The 17,085-nt window shown below is 40.5% G+C and overlaps 1 protein-coding gene across 10 annotated transcripts in view; it reads left to right on the top strand.

The window, feature by feature from the left end:
• Positions 1–17,085, top strand: part of LOC134205804 (histone deacetylase 4) — a 300,923-nt gene that overhangs the window by 252,024 nt on the left and 31,814 nt on the right. For all 10 annotated transcript variants that reach the window (XM_062681410.1, XM_062681404.1, XM_062681402.1 and 7 more), the window contains one exon: positions 6,244–6,374. In XM_062681410.1, coding sequence (XP_062537394.1) covers positions 6,244–6,374 — 131 coding nt within the window. The remainder of the gene's footprint in view (positions 1–6,243; positions 6,375–17,085) is intronic.

Genomic DNA, 17,085 nt, shown 5'->3' with positions numbered 1-17,085 from the left:
ATACCTTGGGGTCGTGTTTGATTCAAAATGTACCTGGAAACTCCACATTGAGTATTTGATACAAAAATGCCGGAAAAGGATCCATTTTCTACGTTCTATCTCCGGAACATGGTGGTTGCTCACCCGGAAGATCTCATCAAACTATATAGAACTACTATTCTCTCTGTTTTAGAGTACGGCTCTTTCTGCTTCCTCTCAGCAGCTGATTGCCACCTAATAAAATTGGAACGAATTCAATATCGTTGTTTGCGTATTGCCCTTGGCTGTATGCATTCAACGCATAATATGAGCCTGGAGGTGCTTGCTGGAGTCACTCCTCTAAAGCACCGCTACTGGGAACTCTCACTTCGAATACTGATCAAATGTGGAACAAGTAACACACTTGTGTTAGAAAACTTCGATAATATGCTTGAGCTGGTTCATCAGTCAAGATTTCTGAGAGTTTATCTCAACTACATATCGTCAGATCTTTGTCTTCCATGTTATAACCCACCAAGAGTTCACTTCACCAACGACAGTTCCTCCATTGAATACGATCTGTCCATGAAACATGCTATTCAAGGAATACCAGATCATCTTCGACAAATATCTATTCCCTCACTTTTTTCTGAAAAATATGAACATGTCAATTGCAACAACAGATATTTCACTGATGGTTCTCGCATTAACGGATCCACTGGCTTCGGTGTTTTCAATGTAACTTCAACCACCTTCCGAAAACTTCAGGAACCGTGTTCGGTTTATGTTGCTGAGCTGGCAGCAATTAACTTCGCTTTGGGGATAATTTCCAATCAGCCTGTAGACCATTATTTCATCTTCTCGGATAGTCTTAGTTCTATCGAGGCACTCCGGTCGATGAAACCTGTTAAGCACGCATCTTACTTTCTTACAAACATAAGAGAGCAGATGCGTGATTTGGTCGAAAGATCATTCAAGATTACCTTTGTATGGGTCCAATCCCATTGCCTAATCTATGGCAATGAGAAGGCGGACTCGCTAGCAAAAATAAGCGCACAGGAAGGTGAATTTTATGATAGACAAATCTCGAACAACGAGTTTTTCCCACTAGTCCGTCAGAGTACTCTTCAAAATTGGCAAATGAATTGGTCACACAATGAACTTGGACGATGGCTATTTTCCATAGTTCCTAAAGTTTCTGCGCGAGCGTGGTTCAGAGGTGAGGACTTAAGCCGAGGCTTCATTCGCACGATGTCGAGGCTTATGTCCAATCACTATTCACTAAACGCACATCTCTATAGAATTAACCTGGTCGATAGCAATCTTTGTAGGTGTGGAGCCGGTTACGATGACATCGATCACGTAGTTTGGTATTGCACGGAAAATGGCGCCTCAAGAAATCAACTATTGGATACCCTTGTGGCCCGAGGTAAACAACCCTTCCGGGAACTAAGAGATGTTTTGGGAGATCGCGATGTGGTGTATTTGCAGGCCATCTATGCCTTTCTTTGCTCGTCTGACATCAAAGTTTAATACTTCAATTTTTCTTTCTCAGTTTTTTTCTTGTCTCTGTCTCATTGTTCCGTGTACCATGAAGCTCTGGCCATCCGGAAGATGCTCCCTGAAGAACCAAAACCCGAGCACGACGCTACACCAAACCAGACATGGCGTCAAATACCCGGATGAGCAGCTGAAATACCTCAAACCTAAATCCCAACCCCGTCCATCACCAAATTACGCAATCTAACCTTGAGTCGCCACGAGTATCTTGGTCTTTGTCCCTTTCCCTTACTAACTGTTGATAATAAGATGATATCGATTGTAAATATCATTGAGAGTCTCGGCTCCGTTAAGTGTTATACACGCCTGAGCCTTTCAAATAAATACAATAGATAAAAAAAAAAAAAAATATTTGATGAAAATTTGTTTTTTACAATGTTCTGAAAACTCAGATGTATATGATGTGGGATATTCACATCTCAGTTATCAGAACATTGTAAATTAATTTTTAAATCGGGTGGTCTTATACCCGGAAAATCCACGACCACGTTCTAATCGACGGTAAATTCTTCTCCGACATCACGAACGTACGCACTTACCGCAGTGCGAATATTGAATCCGACCACTACCTCGTCGCAGTATGTCTGCGCTCAAAACTCTCGACGGTGATCAACACGCGTCGGAGTCTTCCGCCGCGGCTTAACATTGGGCGGCTACAAGACGATAGACTAGCCCAAGACTACGCGCAGCAGCTGGAAGTGGCACTCCCAACGGAAGAGCAGCTAGGCGCAGCATCTCTTGAAGATGGCTGGAGAGATATTCGATCCGCCATTGGAAGCACCGCAACTGCTGCACTAGGCACGGTGGCTCCGGATCAGAGAAACGACTGGTATGACGGCGAATGTGAGCAGTTAGTTGAGGAGAAGAATGCAGCATGGGCGAGATTGCGGCAACACCGCACGAGGGCGAACGAGGCACGATACAAACGGGCGCGGAACAGACAAAACTCGATTTTCCGGAGGAAAAAGCGCCAGCAGGAAGATCGAGACCGTGAAGAGACGGAGCAACTGTACCGCGCTAATAACGCACGAAAGTTCTATGAGAAGTTGAACCGTTCACGTAAGGGCCACGTGCCACAGCCCGATATGTGTAAGGACTTAAACGGGAACCTTCTTACAAACGAGCGTGAGGTGATCCAATGGTGGTGGCAGCACTACGAAGAGCACCTGAATGGCGATATGGCAGACAACGGTGGCGGTATGGTAATGAACCTTGGAGCACGCGCGCAGGACATGCGACTTCAGGCTCAGGCTCAGGAATCCAGGAGGAGATCGCCGGCTGAAAAACAACAAAGCCCCTGGAGTTGACCAACTACCAGGAGAGCTGTTTAAACACGGTGGTGAAGCACTGGCTAGAGCGCTGCACTGGGTGATTACCAAGGTTTGGGAGGATGAGGTTCTGCCGCAGGAGTGGATGGAAGGTGTCGTGTGTCCCATCTACAAAAAGGGCGATAAGCTGGATTGTAGCAACTACCGCGCAATCACATTGCTGAACGCCGCCTACAAGGTACTTTCCCAAATTTTATGCCGTCGACTAACACCAATTGCAAGAGAGTTCGTGGGGCAGTACCAGGCGGGATTTATGGGTGAACGCTCTACCACAGACCAAGTGTTCGCCATACGTCAGGTATTGCAGAAATGCCGCGAATACAACGTGCCCACACATCATCTATTTATCGACTTTAAAGCCGCATATGATACAATCGATCGGGACCAGCTATGGCAGCTAATGCACGAAAACGGATTTCCGGATAAACTGATACGGTTGATCAAGGCGACGATGGATCGGGTGATGTGCGTAGTTCGAGTTTCAGGGCATTCTCGAGTCCCTTCGAAACGCGTAGAGGGTTACGGCAAGGTGATGATCTTTGTGTCTGCTATTCAACATCGCTTTGGAGGAGTAATACGAAGGGCAGGGATTGACACGAGTGGTACGATTTTCACGAAGTCCGTCCAGTTATTTGGTTTCGCTGACGACATTGATATCATGGCACGTAACTTTGAGAGGATGGAGGAAGCCTACATCAGACTGAAAAGCGAAGCTAAACGGATTGGACTAGTCATCAACACGTCGAAGACGAAGTACATGATAGGAAGAGGCTCAAGAGAGGTCATCAGAGCCACCCACCACGAGTTTCTATTGGTGGTGACGAAATCGAGGTGGTTGAAGAATTCGTGTACTTGGGCTCACTGGTGACCGCCGATAACGATACCAGCAGAGAAATTCGGAGACGTATAGTGGCTGGAAATCGTACGTACTTTGGACTCCGCAAGACGCTCCGATCGAATAGAGTTCGCCGCCGTACCAAACTGACTATCTACAAAACGCTTATAAGACCGGTAGTTCTCTACGGACACGAGACCTGGACGATGCTCGTGGAGGACCAACGCGCACTGGGAGTTTTCGAAAGGAAAGTGTTGCGTACCATCTATGGTGGGGTGCAGATGGCGGACGGTACGTGGAGGAGGCGAATGAATCTCGAGGTGCATCAGCTGCTGGGAGAACCATCCATCGTTCACACTGCGAAAATCGGAAGACTGCGGTGGGCCGGGCCCGTAGCCATAATGTCGGACAGTGATTCGGTGAAAATGGTTCTCAACAATGATCCGACGGGATTAAGAAGGCGAGGTGCACAGCGGGGAAGGTGGATCGATCAGGTGGAGGACGACTTGCGGACCCTCCGCAGACTGCGTGGTTGGCGAAGTGCAGCCATGAACCGAGTTGAATGGAGATGTCTTTTATGTGCAGCACAGGCCACTCCGGCCTTAGTCTGATGATAAATAAATAAATAAATTATACCCGGAAAATAGGCAATCACCTTTGATTGAACCCAAATTTGTGCTCAACATCAACGCATGAATTCTTGGTGCCTTTTAAGGATATCCAAAGCTTTATTATGAATGGAAATCTTCTTCCGGGCTGACACAAATGGCAAACATCCGCCAGAGTTAATCAGAACCAAAATCTCTATATGTATCTACATATCTGTCAAACCGCTCACATCAAGTTGAAATTATTTTTAACTTTTTTGACGAAACTTAAGTTGAACAGGCTGCTTAAATTATCTACGATTACAAACAAGTACAATGTTGCTTCGTGGTGCACGTTCACGAGGTAGTAACAACAACAATAACAACGGGTAATGAACTATTTATAGTATTTATAGCCACGGCTTTCCCGTTCGTTCATCCGCGCTCTCCGCCAGACCTTGCGCCTCCTGCAATTTCTATTTACGGGGCCAGCGGCAGGAATATTCGATTGGACGCAGACGTGTTCATGTCATGTGCCGCGAAGAGGTTATGCAAAGCGAACAAAGCTAAATGTGCGTACAATACGTTCACGGTAGGAAAGAAGTCCTACAAGTTTTCTCTGAACCTATTGATGGATAAATAAAAAAACTTTTTGAGAACAAGTCCGAGAATATGCAATTCGACTCTATTGAAGCCACGTCTCAATAGAGAGGAGTTGAAAGATTATGTAATGGGTTCGTTACGAAGGTTATTAGATTGAAGTTCTCGTGAGTTCTCAGGACTTTTGATGGAATTTTTCTGAACATTCGATACAAATCCTCATAACTTTCGATGAAAGGCCTCATGGCTTTGATAAAAGTTCTCAAAAATGTCGACAGAACTCCTCAGGGTTCTCGATAGAAGTTTCGGTAAAAAGTGAACATTTGTTAAAGCACAACAGCAATAACACCTCAACCATGCAATCTACGACTCCTTTCATGTACCGCAACGCAATATACTCGAATTGAACGCAATTTCCATTTACATTCCGCATCACTCGCCGCGGAGATAAGACCGTGCCCTCGTTCCCCTTCTAACCCGCGGTGCATGCACCCCACATTCGCTGCCCTCTTTTGAATAGCATCTCGTAAAAATTCCATTCCCAGAGCCGTCACACGTCACATTCGGGGTCCACTGATACTAAGCAGCAGTTCATGCACAATATTGCTCGCTGAGCTGCGCTGCGCACTCATCTCTGGAATGTGCCACTAAGCACATTAGCCCCCCGTCAAATTAGTGTGTAGTGTGAGGCGCAATAACAACGGCCTGCAGCTTCGGCGGGGTGGCGACGTGGTAAGCCAGAAGCCTTCTAAATTTAGCCCCATGGGAAAATTCCGGCTGATCGTCGTCTGACGAAAGGGAGTTGGTTGTTGGATGCATTGCAGAGTTATAACCCTCATCCACGTTTGTTCGGTTGGTTGGTTGGTTCGGGACGATAACGTCAACGCAGAAGGGGGAAGATGGAAATTTCGATGAAAGCCACCGCAGTCAGTGTCTTTTTGGTATTACACTTGTTGTAGAAGCGGCGGGTGCGACCGCCGACGATGATGGACGACAAGTGTCACAGACGCGTCGCTGTCGATGTGTTTTGGTTTCGCCGAGGTTTTGAATTTTCTTTTTTGATGAAGAGTTGAAAACTTGTAATGGGAGCGCCGTTGTTCTAACTACATCGGTGGGGTTAGTGAACCTTCTCTGGGTTGCTGGGAACGGGAACAGATGGGGTAGCGCTCTTCTCCTGCATGTGGTTGGAAATAGGCGAGTTTTCTTTTTTTTTCTGTAGATTTAAAAACACGAGACATCTATATGCATAATCGGTTGTTAATTATAGATCTGATGAGGAAAAGTCTCTACGAAATCCTTCACGTCTCAGGTCGAAATTGATGTTCATCCTTAGCCACATTAATAATATTTTCACTTTGTTTCATTTTCATTGCAGAAATGGCACGCGACTCGACAATGGGACGCGATCGTGTACTGGCGGTGCCCAGTACCGGGATTGCGCTGGAAACCCCCTCCACATCACAGTTATCGGCTGGACCGACTGACATCAATCAACAGATATTGGAGGTAAATGGACAAGTCGATCAGAACATAGTATTACTATACAGTTTTTTTTGGTAGAGTTTGGGTATTTGAAAATCAGTTGGACCGAAGTTTTCAGTTGGCCGAGTTTTCCTTTCGGAATGTCATTACTCATTTTGGTTAGACTTTTCGAAAAATATCTGAAAAATGTCGGAAAAAGTCTTGGGCATATTTGTGAAATTTTCCTCGAAGGAAACAAATTGAGGAAAAAGTTATAAACAAACAATCGTAGGTAGGTTGGTCAAGTTTTTTTTAAATAAGTGGAAAACATCAAATGAATCAGTGTAAAATTCTTAAAAGGGAGAAAAGGTATGTTTGTAATATTTAGGCTCAACAGAAGCTTCTCCTGCGCTAGTGGATACGTAAAAAAAAAACTATAGTGCCTCTTTTAAGCACCTTAAAGCATTTCTCTATTCCAACACTTTTCAGCTAATCTCTGAAGATCTTTAGTTTCATATTTCGAACATCTCTCAGAAGCTTTCTTTCGCCATTTTTGCCTGTCTCGTACACCTATCTCGTACAAAAAAGTTTTTTTTTAATTCAGCTGCTCATGAATGCTTTCCAGCTTCTGGTGGAAGTTTTCCAGCTTCTGGTGGAAGCTTTCCAGCTTCTGGTGGAAGCTTTCCAGCTTCTGGTGGAAGCTTTCCAGCTTCTGGTGGAAGCTTTTTCAAGCTTCTCGTGGAAGATTTTGTAAGCTTCTCGTGAAAGCTTTTTTTTTCGCTTGTCGTGAAAGCTTTTTTTAGCTTGTCGTGGAAGCTTTTTAGGCTTCTTGAGGAAGCTTTTTTAAGCTTCTTGTGGGAGCTTTTTTAAGCTTCTTGTGTAAGCTTTTTTAAGCTTCTTGTGGAAGCTTTTTTAAGCTTCTCGTGGAAGCTTTTTTAAGCTTGTGGTGGAAATTTTTTTAAGCTTCTTGTGGAAGCTTTTTTAAGCTTCTCGTGGAAGCTTTTTAAGCTTCTCGTGGAAGATTTTTTAAGCTTCCCGTGGAAGCTTTTTAAAGCTTCTCGTGGAAGCTTTTTCAAGCTTCTCGTGGAAGCTTTTTCAAGCTTCTCGTGGAAGCTTTTTCAAGCTTCTCGTGGAAGCTTTTTCAAGCTTCTCGTGGAAGCTTTTTCAAGCTTCTCGTGGAAGCCTTTTCAAGCTTCTCGTGGAAGCTTTTTCAAAATCTCGTGGAAGCTTTTTCAAGCTTCTCGTGGAAGCTTTTTCAAGCTTCTCGTGGAAGCTTTTTCAAGCTTCTCGTGGAAGCTTTTTCAAGCTTCTCGTGGAAGCTTTTTCAAGCTTCTCGTGGAAGCTTTTTCAAGCTTCTCGTGGAAGCTTTTTCAAGCTTCTCGTGGAAGCTTTTCTAAGCTTCTCGTGGAAGCTTTTTTTAGCTTGTCGTGGAAGCTTTTTTAAGCTTCTTGTGGACGCTTTTTTAGGCTTCTTGTGGAAGCTTTTTAAGCTTCTTGTGGAAGCTTTTTTAAGATTCTCGTGGAAGCTTTTTTAAGATTCACGTGGAAGATTTTTTAAGCTTCTCGTGGGAGCTATTTTATGCTTCTCGTGGAAGTTTTTTTAAGCTTCTCATGGACGCTTTTTTAAGCTTTTCGTGGAAGCTTTTTTAAGCTTCTTGTGGAAGCTCTTTTAAGCTTCCCGTGGAAGATGTTTCAAGCTTCCCGTTGAATCTTTTTTAAGCTTCTCGTGAAAGTTTTTTTATAATTCTCGTGCAAGCTTTTTTAAGCTCGACATGGAAGCTTTTTAAAGCTTCTCGTGGAAGCTTTTTTAAGCTTTTAAATGATGCTTTTTTAAGCTTCTCGTGGAAGCATTTTTAAGCCTCTCGTGGAAGCTTTGTTAAGCTTCTCGCAGAAGCTTTTGTAAGCTTCTCTTGGAATCTTTCTCAAGCTTTTCGTGGAACCTTTTTCTGTTTCTCGTGTAAGCTTTCCAGCTTCTTTAAGCTTTTTTAAACTTCTCGTGGGAGCTTTTTTAAGCTTCTTGTGGAAGCTTTTTTCAGCTTCTCGTGGAAGCTTTTTCAAGCTTCTCGTCGAAGCTTTTTAAAGCTTCTCGTGGAAGCTTTTTTAAGCTTCTCGTGGAACCTTTTCTAAGCTTCTCATGGAAGCTTTTTTAAGCTTCAAGTGGAAGCTTTTTTAGCTTCTAGTGAAAGCTTTGCTGAGCTTCTCGCAGAAGCTTTTTTTAGGTTTCTCGTGGAAGCTGTCTTAATCTTTTGGTGGAAGTTTTTTCAAGCTTCTCGTGGAACCTTTTTTCAGTTTCTCATGTAAGCTTTCCAGCCTCTTTAAGCTTTTTCAAGCTTCTCGTGGAAGCTTTTTTAAGCTTCTCGTGGAAGCTTTTTTGAGCTTCTCGTGGGAGCTCTTTTATGATTCTCGTGCAAGCTTTTTTAAGCTCGACATGGAAGCTTTTTTAAGCTTCTCGTGGAAGTTTTTTAAGCTTCTCGTGGAAGCATTTTTAAGCTTCTCGTGGAAGCATTTTTTAAGTTTCTCGTGGAAGCTTTTTTAATCTCGATATGGAAACTTTTTTTAGCTTCTCGTGGAAGTTTTGTTAAGCTTCTCGCAGAAGCTTTTTTAAGCTTCTCGTGGAAACTGTCTTAATCTTTTGGTAGAAGCTTTTTCAAGCTTCTCGTGGAACCTTTTTTCAGTTTCTCATGTAAGCTTTCCAGCCTCTTTAAGTTTTTTTAAGCTTCTCGTGGAAGCTTTTTTAAGCTTCTCGTGGGAGCTCTTTTATGATTCTCGTGCAAGCTTTTTTAAGCTCGACATGGAAGCTTTTTCAAGCTTCTCGTGGAAGTTTTTTTAAGCTTCCCGTGGAAGCATTTTTAAGCTTCTCGTGGAAGCATTTTTTAAGCTTCTCGTGGAAGCTTTTTTAAGCCTCGTAGAAGCTTTTTTAAGCTTCTCGTGGAAGCTTCTTTAAGCTTCAAGTGCAGGCTTTTTTAAGCTTCTAATTAAAGCTTTTTAAGCTTCTCGTGGAAGCATTTTCAAGCTTCTCGTGGAAGCTTTGTTAAGCTTCTCGCAGAAGCTTTTTTAAGCTTCTCGTGGAAGCTTTCTCAAGCTTTTCGTGGAAGCTTTTTCAAGCTTCTCGTGGAACCTTTTTTCTTTTTCTCTTGTAAGCTTTCCAGCTTCTTTAAGCTTTTTTAAGCTTCTTGTGGGAGCTCTTTTAAGCTTCTTGTGGAAGCTTTTTTAAGCTTCTCGTGGAAGCTTTTAAAGCTTCTCGTGAAAGCTTTTCCAGGCTTCTCGTGGAAGCTTTTCCAGGCTTCTCGTGGAAGCTTTTTTGGCTTCTCGTTGAAGATTTTGAGAGCTTCTCGTGAAAGATTTTTTAAGCTTCTCGAGAAAGATTTTTTAAGCTTCTTGTGGAAACTTTTTGAAGCTTCTCGTAGAAATTTTTTTAAGTTTCTCGTGGAAGCTGTCTTAATCTTTTGGTGGAAGCTTTTTCAAGCTTCTCGTGGAACCTTTTTTCAGTTTCTCATGTAAGCTTTCCAGCCTCTTTAAGCTTTTTTAAGCTTCTCGTGGAAGCTTTTTCAAGGTTCTCGTGGGAGCTCTGTTAAGCTTCTTGTGGAAGCTTTTTTAAGCTTCTCGTGGAAGCTTTTTCAAGCTTCTCGTGGAAGCTTTTTTAAGCTTCTCGTGGAAGCTTTTTTAAGCTTCTCGTGGAAGCTTTTTTAAGCTTCTCGTGGAAGCTTTTTTAAGCTTCTCGTGGAAGCTTTTTTAAGCTTCTCGTGGAAGCTTTTTTAAGCTTCTCGTGGAAGCTTTTTTAAGCTTCTCGTGGAAGCTTTTTTAAGCTTCTCGTGGAAGCTTTTTTAAGCTTCTCGTGGAAGCTTTTTCAAGCTTCTCGTGGAAGCTTTTTTAAGTTTGTCGTGGAAGCTGTCTTAATCTTTTGGTGGAAGCTTTTTCAAGCTTCTCGTGGAACCTTTTTTCAGTTTCTCATGTAAGCTTTCCAGCCTCTTTAAGCTTTTTGAAGCTTCTCGTGGAAGCTTTTTTAAGCTTCTCGTGGGAGCTCTTTGAAGCTTCTCGTGGAAGTTTTTTAAGCTTCTCGTGGAAGCTTTTTTATGATTCTCGTGCAAGCTTTTTTAAGCTCGACATGTAAGCTTTCAATTAATTGCATATTATTCGGCAACTCGGCCGTACGAAAACCATTTTTTTGTTAAATATCTTGGCTGTGCATATGCACAGCATATGTTTCGAAATGGACAAATTGACATGTAAGCTTTTTTAAGCTTCTCGTGAAAGTTTGTTTAAGCTTCTCGTGGAAGCTTTTTTAAGCTTCTCGTGGAATCTTTTTTAAGCCTCTCGTGGAAGCTTTTTTAAGCTTCTCGTGTAAGCTTTTTTGAGCTTCAAGTGGAAGCTTTTTTAAGCTTCTCGTGGAAGCTTTTTTAAGCTTTCCGTGGAAGCTTTTTAAAGCTTCTCGTGGAAGCATTTTCAAGCTTTCCGTGGAAGCTTTGTTAAGCTTCTCGCAGAAGCTTTTTTAAGCTTCTCGTGGAAGCTTTTTCAAGCTTTTCATGGAAGCTTTTTCAAGTTTCTCGTGGAAGCTTTTTTAAGCTACTCTTGGAAGCTTTTTTGAGCTTCTCTTCGAAGCTTTTTTAAGCTTCTCGTAGAAGCTTTTTCAAGCTTCTCGTGGAAGCTTTTTTAAGCTTCTGATTGAAATTTTTTAAACTTCCGGTGAGAGCTTTTTTAAGCTTCTCGTGGAAGTTTTTTTTAGTTTCTCGTGGAAGCATTTTTAAGCTTCTCGTGGAAGCTTTTTTGAGCTCATTGAAACTTTTTTCTCGTGGAAGCTTTTTCAAGCTTCTCGTGGAAGCTTTTTTAAGCTTCTTGTGAAAGCTTTTTTTAACTTCTCGTGGGAGCTTTTTCAAGCTTCTCGTGGAAGCTTTTTCAAGCTTTACATGGAAGCTTTTTTTTATGCTTTCGTGGAAGCTTTTTCAAACATCTTGTGGAAGCTTTTTTAAGCTTCTCGTGGGAGCTCTTTTAAGCTTCTTGTGGAAGCTTTTTTAAGCTTCTCGTGGAAACTTTTTTCTCGTGGAAGCTTTTTGTGGAAGCTTTTTTAAATTCTCGTGGATGCTTTTTTAAGCTCCACATCGAAGCTTTTTTAAGCTTCTCGTGGATGCTTTTTTATACTTCTCGTGGAAGCTATTTTATGCTTCTCGTGGAAGTTTGTTTTATGCTTCTCGTGAAAGTTTTTTTTAAGCTTCTCGTGGAATCTATTTTAAGATTCTTGTGGAAGCTTTTTTTGCTTTACATGGAAGCTTTTTTAAGCATCACATGGAAGCTTCTTTAAGCTTCTCGTGGAAGATTTTTGAAGCTTCCCGTGGAATCTTTTTCAAGCTTCTCGTGGAAGTTTTTTTTAATAATTCTCGTGCATGCTTTTTTAAGCTTGACGTGGAAGCTTTTTTAAGCTTCTCGTGAAAGCTTTTTAAGCCTCTTGTGGAAGCTTTTATAAGCTTCAAGTGAAAGCTTCTTTAAATTTCTCGTGGAAGCTTTGTTAAGCTTCTCGCAGAAGCTTTTTTGAGCTTCTCGTGTAAGCTTTTTTGAGCTTCTCGTGTAAGCTGTCTTAAGCTTTTCGTGGAAGCTTTTTCAAGCTTCTCGTGGAAGCTTTCCAGCTTCTCGTGAAAGCTGCCTTTTTAAGCTTCTCGTGGAAGCTTCTATAAGCTTCTCGTGGAAGCTTTTTTAGCTTCTGGTTGAAGGTTTTTTAAGCTTCTCGTGGAAGTTTTTTTAAGTTTCTCGTGGAAGCTTTTTTAAGCTTCTCGTGGAAGTTTATTAAGCTTCTCGTGGAAGCTTTTTTAAGCTTCTCGTGGGAGTTATTTCAAGCTCCTCATAGATGCTTCTCTAAGCTTCTCGTGGAAGCTTTTTCAAGCTTCTCGTGGAAGCTTTTTAAGCTTCTCGTGGAAGCTTTTCTAAGCTTCTCGTAGAAGCTTTTTTAAACTTCTCGTGAAAGCGTTTTTTAAGCTTCTGGTGGAAGCTTTTTTAAGCTTCTCGTGGAAGCCTTTTTAAGCTTCTCGTGGAAGCTTTTTTAAGCTACTCGTTGAAGCTTCTCGTGGAAGCTTTTTTACGCTTCTCTGGAAAGCATTTTTAAGCTTCTCGTTGAAGCTTTTTTGAGCTTCTCGTAGAAGCTTTTCAAAGCTTCTTGTGGAGCTTGTCTGAGCTTCTCGTAGAAGCTGTTTTTCAGCTTCTCGTGGGAGCTTTTCTCAGCTTCCCGCGGAACCTTTTTCAAGCGTCTCGTTGAAGCTTTTTAAGCGTCTCTTGGAAGCTTTTTTAAGCTTCTCGTGGAATCTTTTTCAAGCTTTTTAGAGCTTCTCATTGAAGCTTTTTTAAGCTTCTCGTGGAAGCTTTTTTAAGCTTCTCGTGGAAGCTGTCTTAAGCTTCTTTCAGCTACTATTATATGGTTTTTTGCTTTTGTAGAAGATTTCAATGCTTCCCGTATACGTTTTTTATGCTCGGAGAAGGTTTTTTCAGCTTCTCGTAGTAGTTTTTTCAGGCGCTCGTGTAAGCTTTTTTTTAGCTTTTCTTTGGAGTTCTTTTTAATAGAAACTGTTTTCAGCTTCTCTAAGAATCTTTTTTATGTTTTTCGAAAAAGATTTATCGTGGAAAAACTGTACTTTCCTCTCGTAGAAAAAATTTGACAATTACCTTTTAGTTGTACAGTTTGACAGTTGTATGATCAATATTTGTCATTCATAATCTGTCACGAGCCCATCACATCTACACTTACTATTAATCTCTTTGAATTATTGATCAAACAACACTAATCCTGAATCCTCAGTCATGTAATACGAACGGTGAACTGTAAGTTTTCATCGTTCCTCTAATATGTCGCACTCGTGGAATGTCAAAACATGTGATCCACATGAGAAAGCTAGGGTTGATTATGGCTGTCATTAGCGCTCGTAAAATGCTAACTTATTTTCGCCGTGAATGCTAACAAACCACCCTCTACTAGCATTTCTATGTTTACAGCAAAGAAACCGGATGGAGCACGACTCTTTTACGGTTCGAAATTCCTTACATATTTGCGCATACACAAACGACGCGAATTCCATAGAATCGCGTTCCCGACTTGCTGCGATGTTCGTGATAAATGCCTACTTCGTTCTCCTGAAACAGTACTTAAACTTTAGATAAATAGATGTTTGTTTACATCATGGCCCACCGCACGGTCCCTTACGCTCCATTGCCAATCATCCCCAATTAAAAACATACACAGGGCTGGTAGCGATAAATGCCGTTCAAAATAGTGACTTAGTGACCAACGATGACGAAAAAAGTGACCAAATAGTGACTTTCAGATGCAGAAAAAGTGACCAAATAGTGACTTTTGTATGAAGTATTGAACAGGTAGTGAGCTGAGTTGAATTTGCATTGTCACTGTGTAACTCGTAGTAGATTGGAAACTGCTACGAGTTACACAGTGACAATGCAAATGCAACTCAGCTCACTAGTGATATGTATCATATTTTTTTTCAAATCCTTATCTAGAATGATATCAGAAATCAAGAAAAGACAAAAATTAGAAAAGCATGAGGACTACTATTGCTGGCCGTGCCCATCTTCACCGTAACTAGGTAGAGTGATTTTTAATAAACAATAATAACATTTGTAATAATAACAAATTTAAATCCCTAGAAGTTTGATCAGCAAGGAGTGACACTAATCTTCTTAGCAATATGTCACTCCCAACGTCACCTTTTCATTTCGGTTGGTACGGATGTCCCCGTTTCTTCCTTTCGTGAATTCAAAACTTTTTGTTGATCATTATTGATCATCATGTTATTCATTACTGAATAATCTGATTGCCGGGGAGTTATGAATTATCTCCCAATTTCAAGCCTGCAAGGTGGGCCTGGCCGTTTTAATATTCGTATCATATTTATGATACGCTGCAAATATTAATGCTGATAAGAAAGTGTTCGGAAACAAAACCGACATTTCCAGGATGCTTTTCAATACTGACTGTGCATATGCTAAGACAAGACAAGATAACAAATTTAAATACATACAGTGCCCATTTACCATTTGCCATTCGAGCCCCTGATCTCGGTTGCCCGTGAACCGATGTTACTAAAAAAATTACCAGGACTCAGATATAACATGAATTTTACCATACCTAAGTTTCGACCGGTGCCAAATCTGCGCCGACTGAAATCCAATTCGCGCCAACTACACGAAAAATATCAATTCTTGTTATCACAATTTACTGAACGTTTTCTCTTCCAGTGCGCTTTATATAATAAAACTGATTTTTTACATTTTTTTAAAAATATTTATTAAGGAGACTTTCAATACTAGGCTGGCTTGTCTCCAATTTTTTACATGATTTTACCACATTGAAAAAGAGTAAAGAAAATATCAATAAGTATCACATCCCTTCTAGATGGTCCTGTTCACCTACGTTCCGAAACTAAGCAATAAGAATGAAGCAGTCAAAATTATGTCTATAATCAACGTTTTATAGAGAAAATTATAGTTGCAGCTTTGTTGTAATTGTTGATAATTAGACAAACTTACGTGAAAATTAGGTAATAAAATAATCTAAATTCGTTTTTCGAAAAAAAAAGTTCTGTATACAAATTATTTGAATTCATATAAAAATATGATAATTATTTGGATTTATATCCAGAGAGAAATAATTCAGAACCTAACAAAGTTGCTCAAGTTTCGTAAAATGTGATCCAAAATCTTGAATTTGATGCAGAAATAGCTTTGGAAAACTCTGAAGATTTTTTTTCAGAAATTTCAACAGAAGTTAATTTTTTGTGGAAAGCCTTGTGGAAATCTCAAGGATTGTTTTTCCCAGAAATTGTGCGGAAACACTTCAATTCTTATGAAATCATTCTCCAGCAGTTCAAACGGGAATTTTAACAGAAATCCGATGGCGAATGTCAGCTCAAAAGCTTCCGGAAATTCTTTCTTATCATAAATTCAAGGCGGAATATTTTACAGACACTCCTGTTGTCTTTCAGAAATTTCCGCAGAAATTGCAACGTTAATTCTTGTAAAAACTTCGCCGAGAAATGAAAATCCATGAAAAAAAATCGTACGGAATAATCTTACGAAATAGAATCCAATATTTTTGTGTTTCAAATTTTTTTATGGACCCTGCTTCTTGCTAGATGAATGCTATGAAAACAATATAAAACCTCCAATAATTTAAGAAAAGGAGCCAACTCCTGACAAATGCCGTGTGGTTCGTTGCAGAGATATCTCCGAATTATGTCAAAATTGACGTGAAAAAAAAATGGATATTTAGAAACGATGAAAAATGACCTCAAGTGAAGTTCTTACCCTTATGTTGTGTGTGTTGATCTGAACAATAAACGTTGTCGACGTCGTTCTCTGTTTTCTGATGTGAAAAATTCTAGTAAACTCGTCTTATAAAATTTTGAATTAACTGTAATAATTAATTACAAGCTCTCCGCACTGTGTGTTTGCTTCTGTTAAACGAAATCTGCGAAGTGAAAGATATTGTTTCGATTTCATAAACTATACCCGTCCCAGGATTTTTGGCGCCATTAGCAATGGGTAATTGTCGTAAATGCTCTCTCAGCATCGTAGAAGGAGATAGTTTCTACGTCTCGTGCAAAGGGAACTGTGCCGGTGTGTTTCATGGCAGCTGCGTTGGCATGAGAAAAAATCAATTGTGTACTCTCACTACTCTTTCGAAAAATGTGTTATGGATGTGTGACGAATGCATGCATGTATTCCATCGAGCTAACCACAATATTGTAACTGATGAATCGGAAAAGACTAGTAATGAAACGATTCAATCTGCGACTAAATCAATCGTAGATAAGGTGAGAGATTTAAAACGCACTGTATCCGAAATTATGAAAACTATTGGAACGATAACCGATAAGCCCGAAATAGTGCCTACAACTTGTTCGGTGGATAAACTCTCCCTACGGACGGCTCCAGCTTTATCGTGTGTTCTACTCAATGGGACGAATAATTTTGAACCTTGGTCGAAGCGTACTAGTAATCAACAACAGCGACAGCAATGGACAACAACTGACGACACATTCGCGGTGCTGTTAACCAATATCGATGTGTGTGTTTCGGAATGCGATGTCAAACAGATGGTTTCACGTGTGATAGGACTGCAAGAGCCCGATCAAATCGATGTGAAAAATTGGTATCGAAATGGAATAAGCGTAAATTGGATTACATTTCATTCAAGGTCGTTCTTGAAATAAAATTCAAAACCGTGCAATGGATCTTGCTACATGGCCTTGGAATATAAAGTTCAGAGAGTTTGTCCAGAAAAATTATTCGTGGAAACCTAATTTGTAAATACGAGAAAGGCAAAAAAACTACTATTTAGTTTTCATGTAAAGTGTATTGTAGTACAGTTTTGTATTTTTTGTTTTTGATGTGATAAGTGTAAATGAATAATGCTCCGTTGTTTATATTCTATGTTGTTATGTTTATATCTTAGATAAATTTGTATTTAGAATAGTAAGATATTCAATAAGACTATAAAAAGTCAGTTGAATCAAACAGTAAATAAAGAAATAAAGAAATAATGCTTGTTAAATGAGTGCTCAAGAGTATAATGCATTCAATAATGGGTTGAAAATATCCAAATAATTGGGTAAGCATAGACTTCAAACGTGGAGGCCCTTCTCAACAACAGCTTTATAGGTGCAATTTCTCAAATTTATATATTTTGCTAACAGATTTGCATTTGATTTAGTTGATGATAACGGTAGGTACAAATTTTTATTTTGAAGTTTTTTTTTGCAAAC

The sequence above is a fragment of the Armigeres subalbatus genome, chromosome 1 (assembly GCF_024139115.2).
Source record: "Armigeres subalbatus isolate Guangzhou_Male chromosome 1, GZ_Asu_2, whole genome shotgun sequence".
In the NCBI taxonomy this organism is placed as follows: domain Eukaryota; kingdom Metazoa; phylum Arthropoda; class Insecta; order Diptera; family Culicidae; genus Armigeres; species Armigeres subalbatus.
This window is presented reverse-complemented; position numbering and strand designations above follow the sequence as displayed.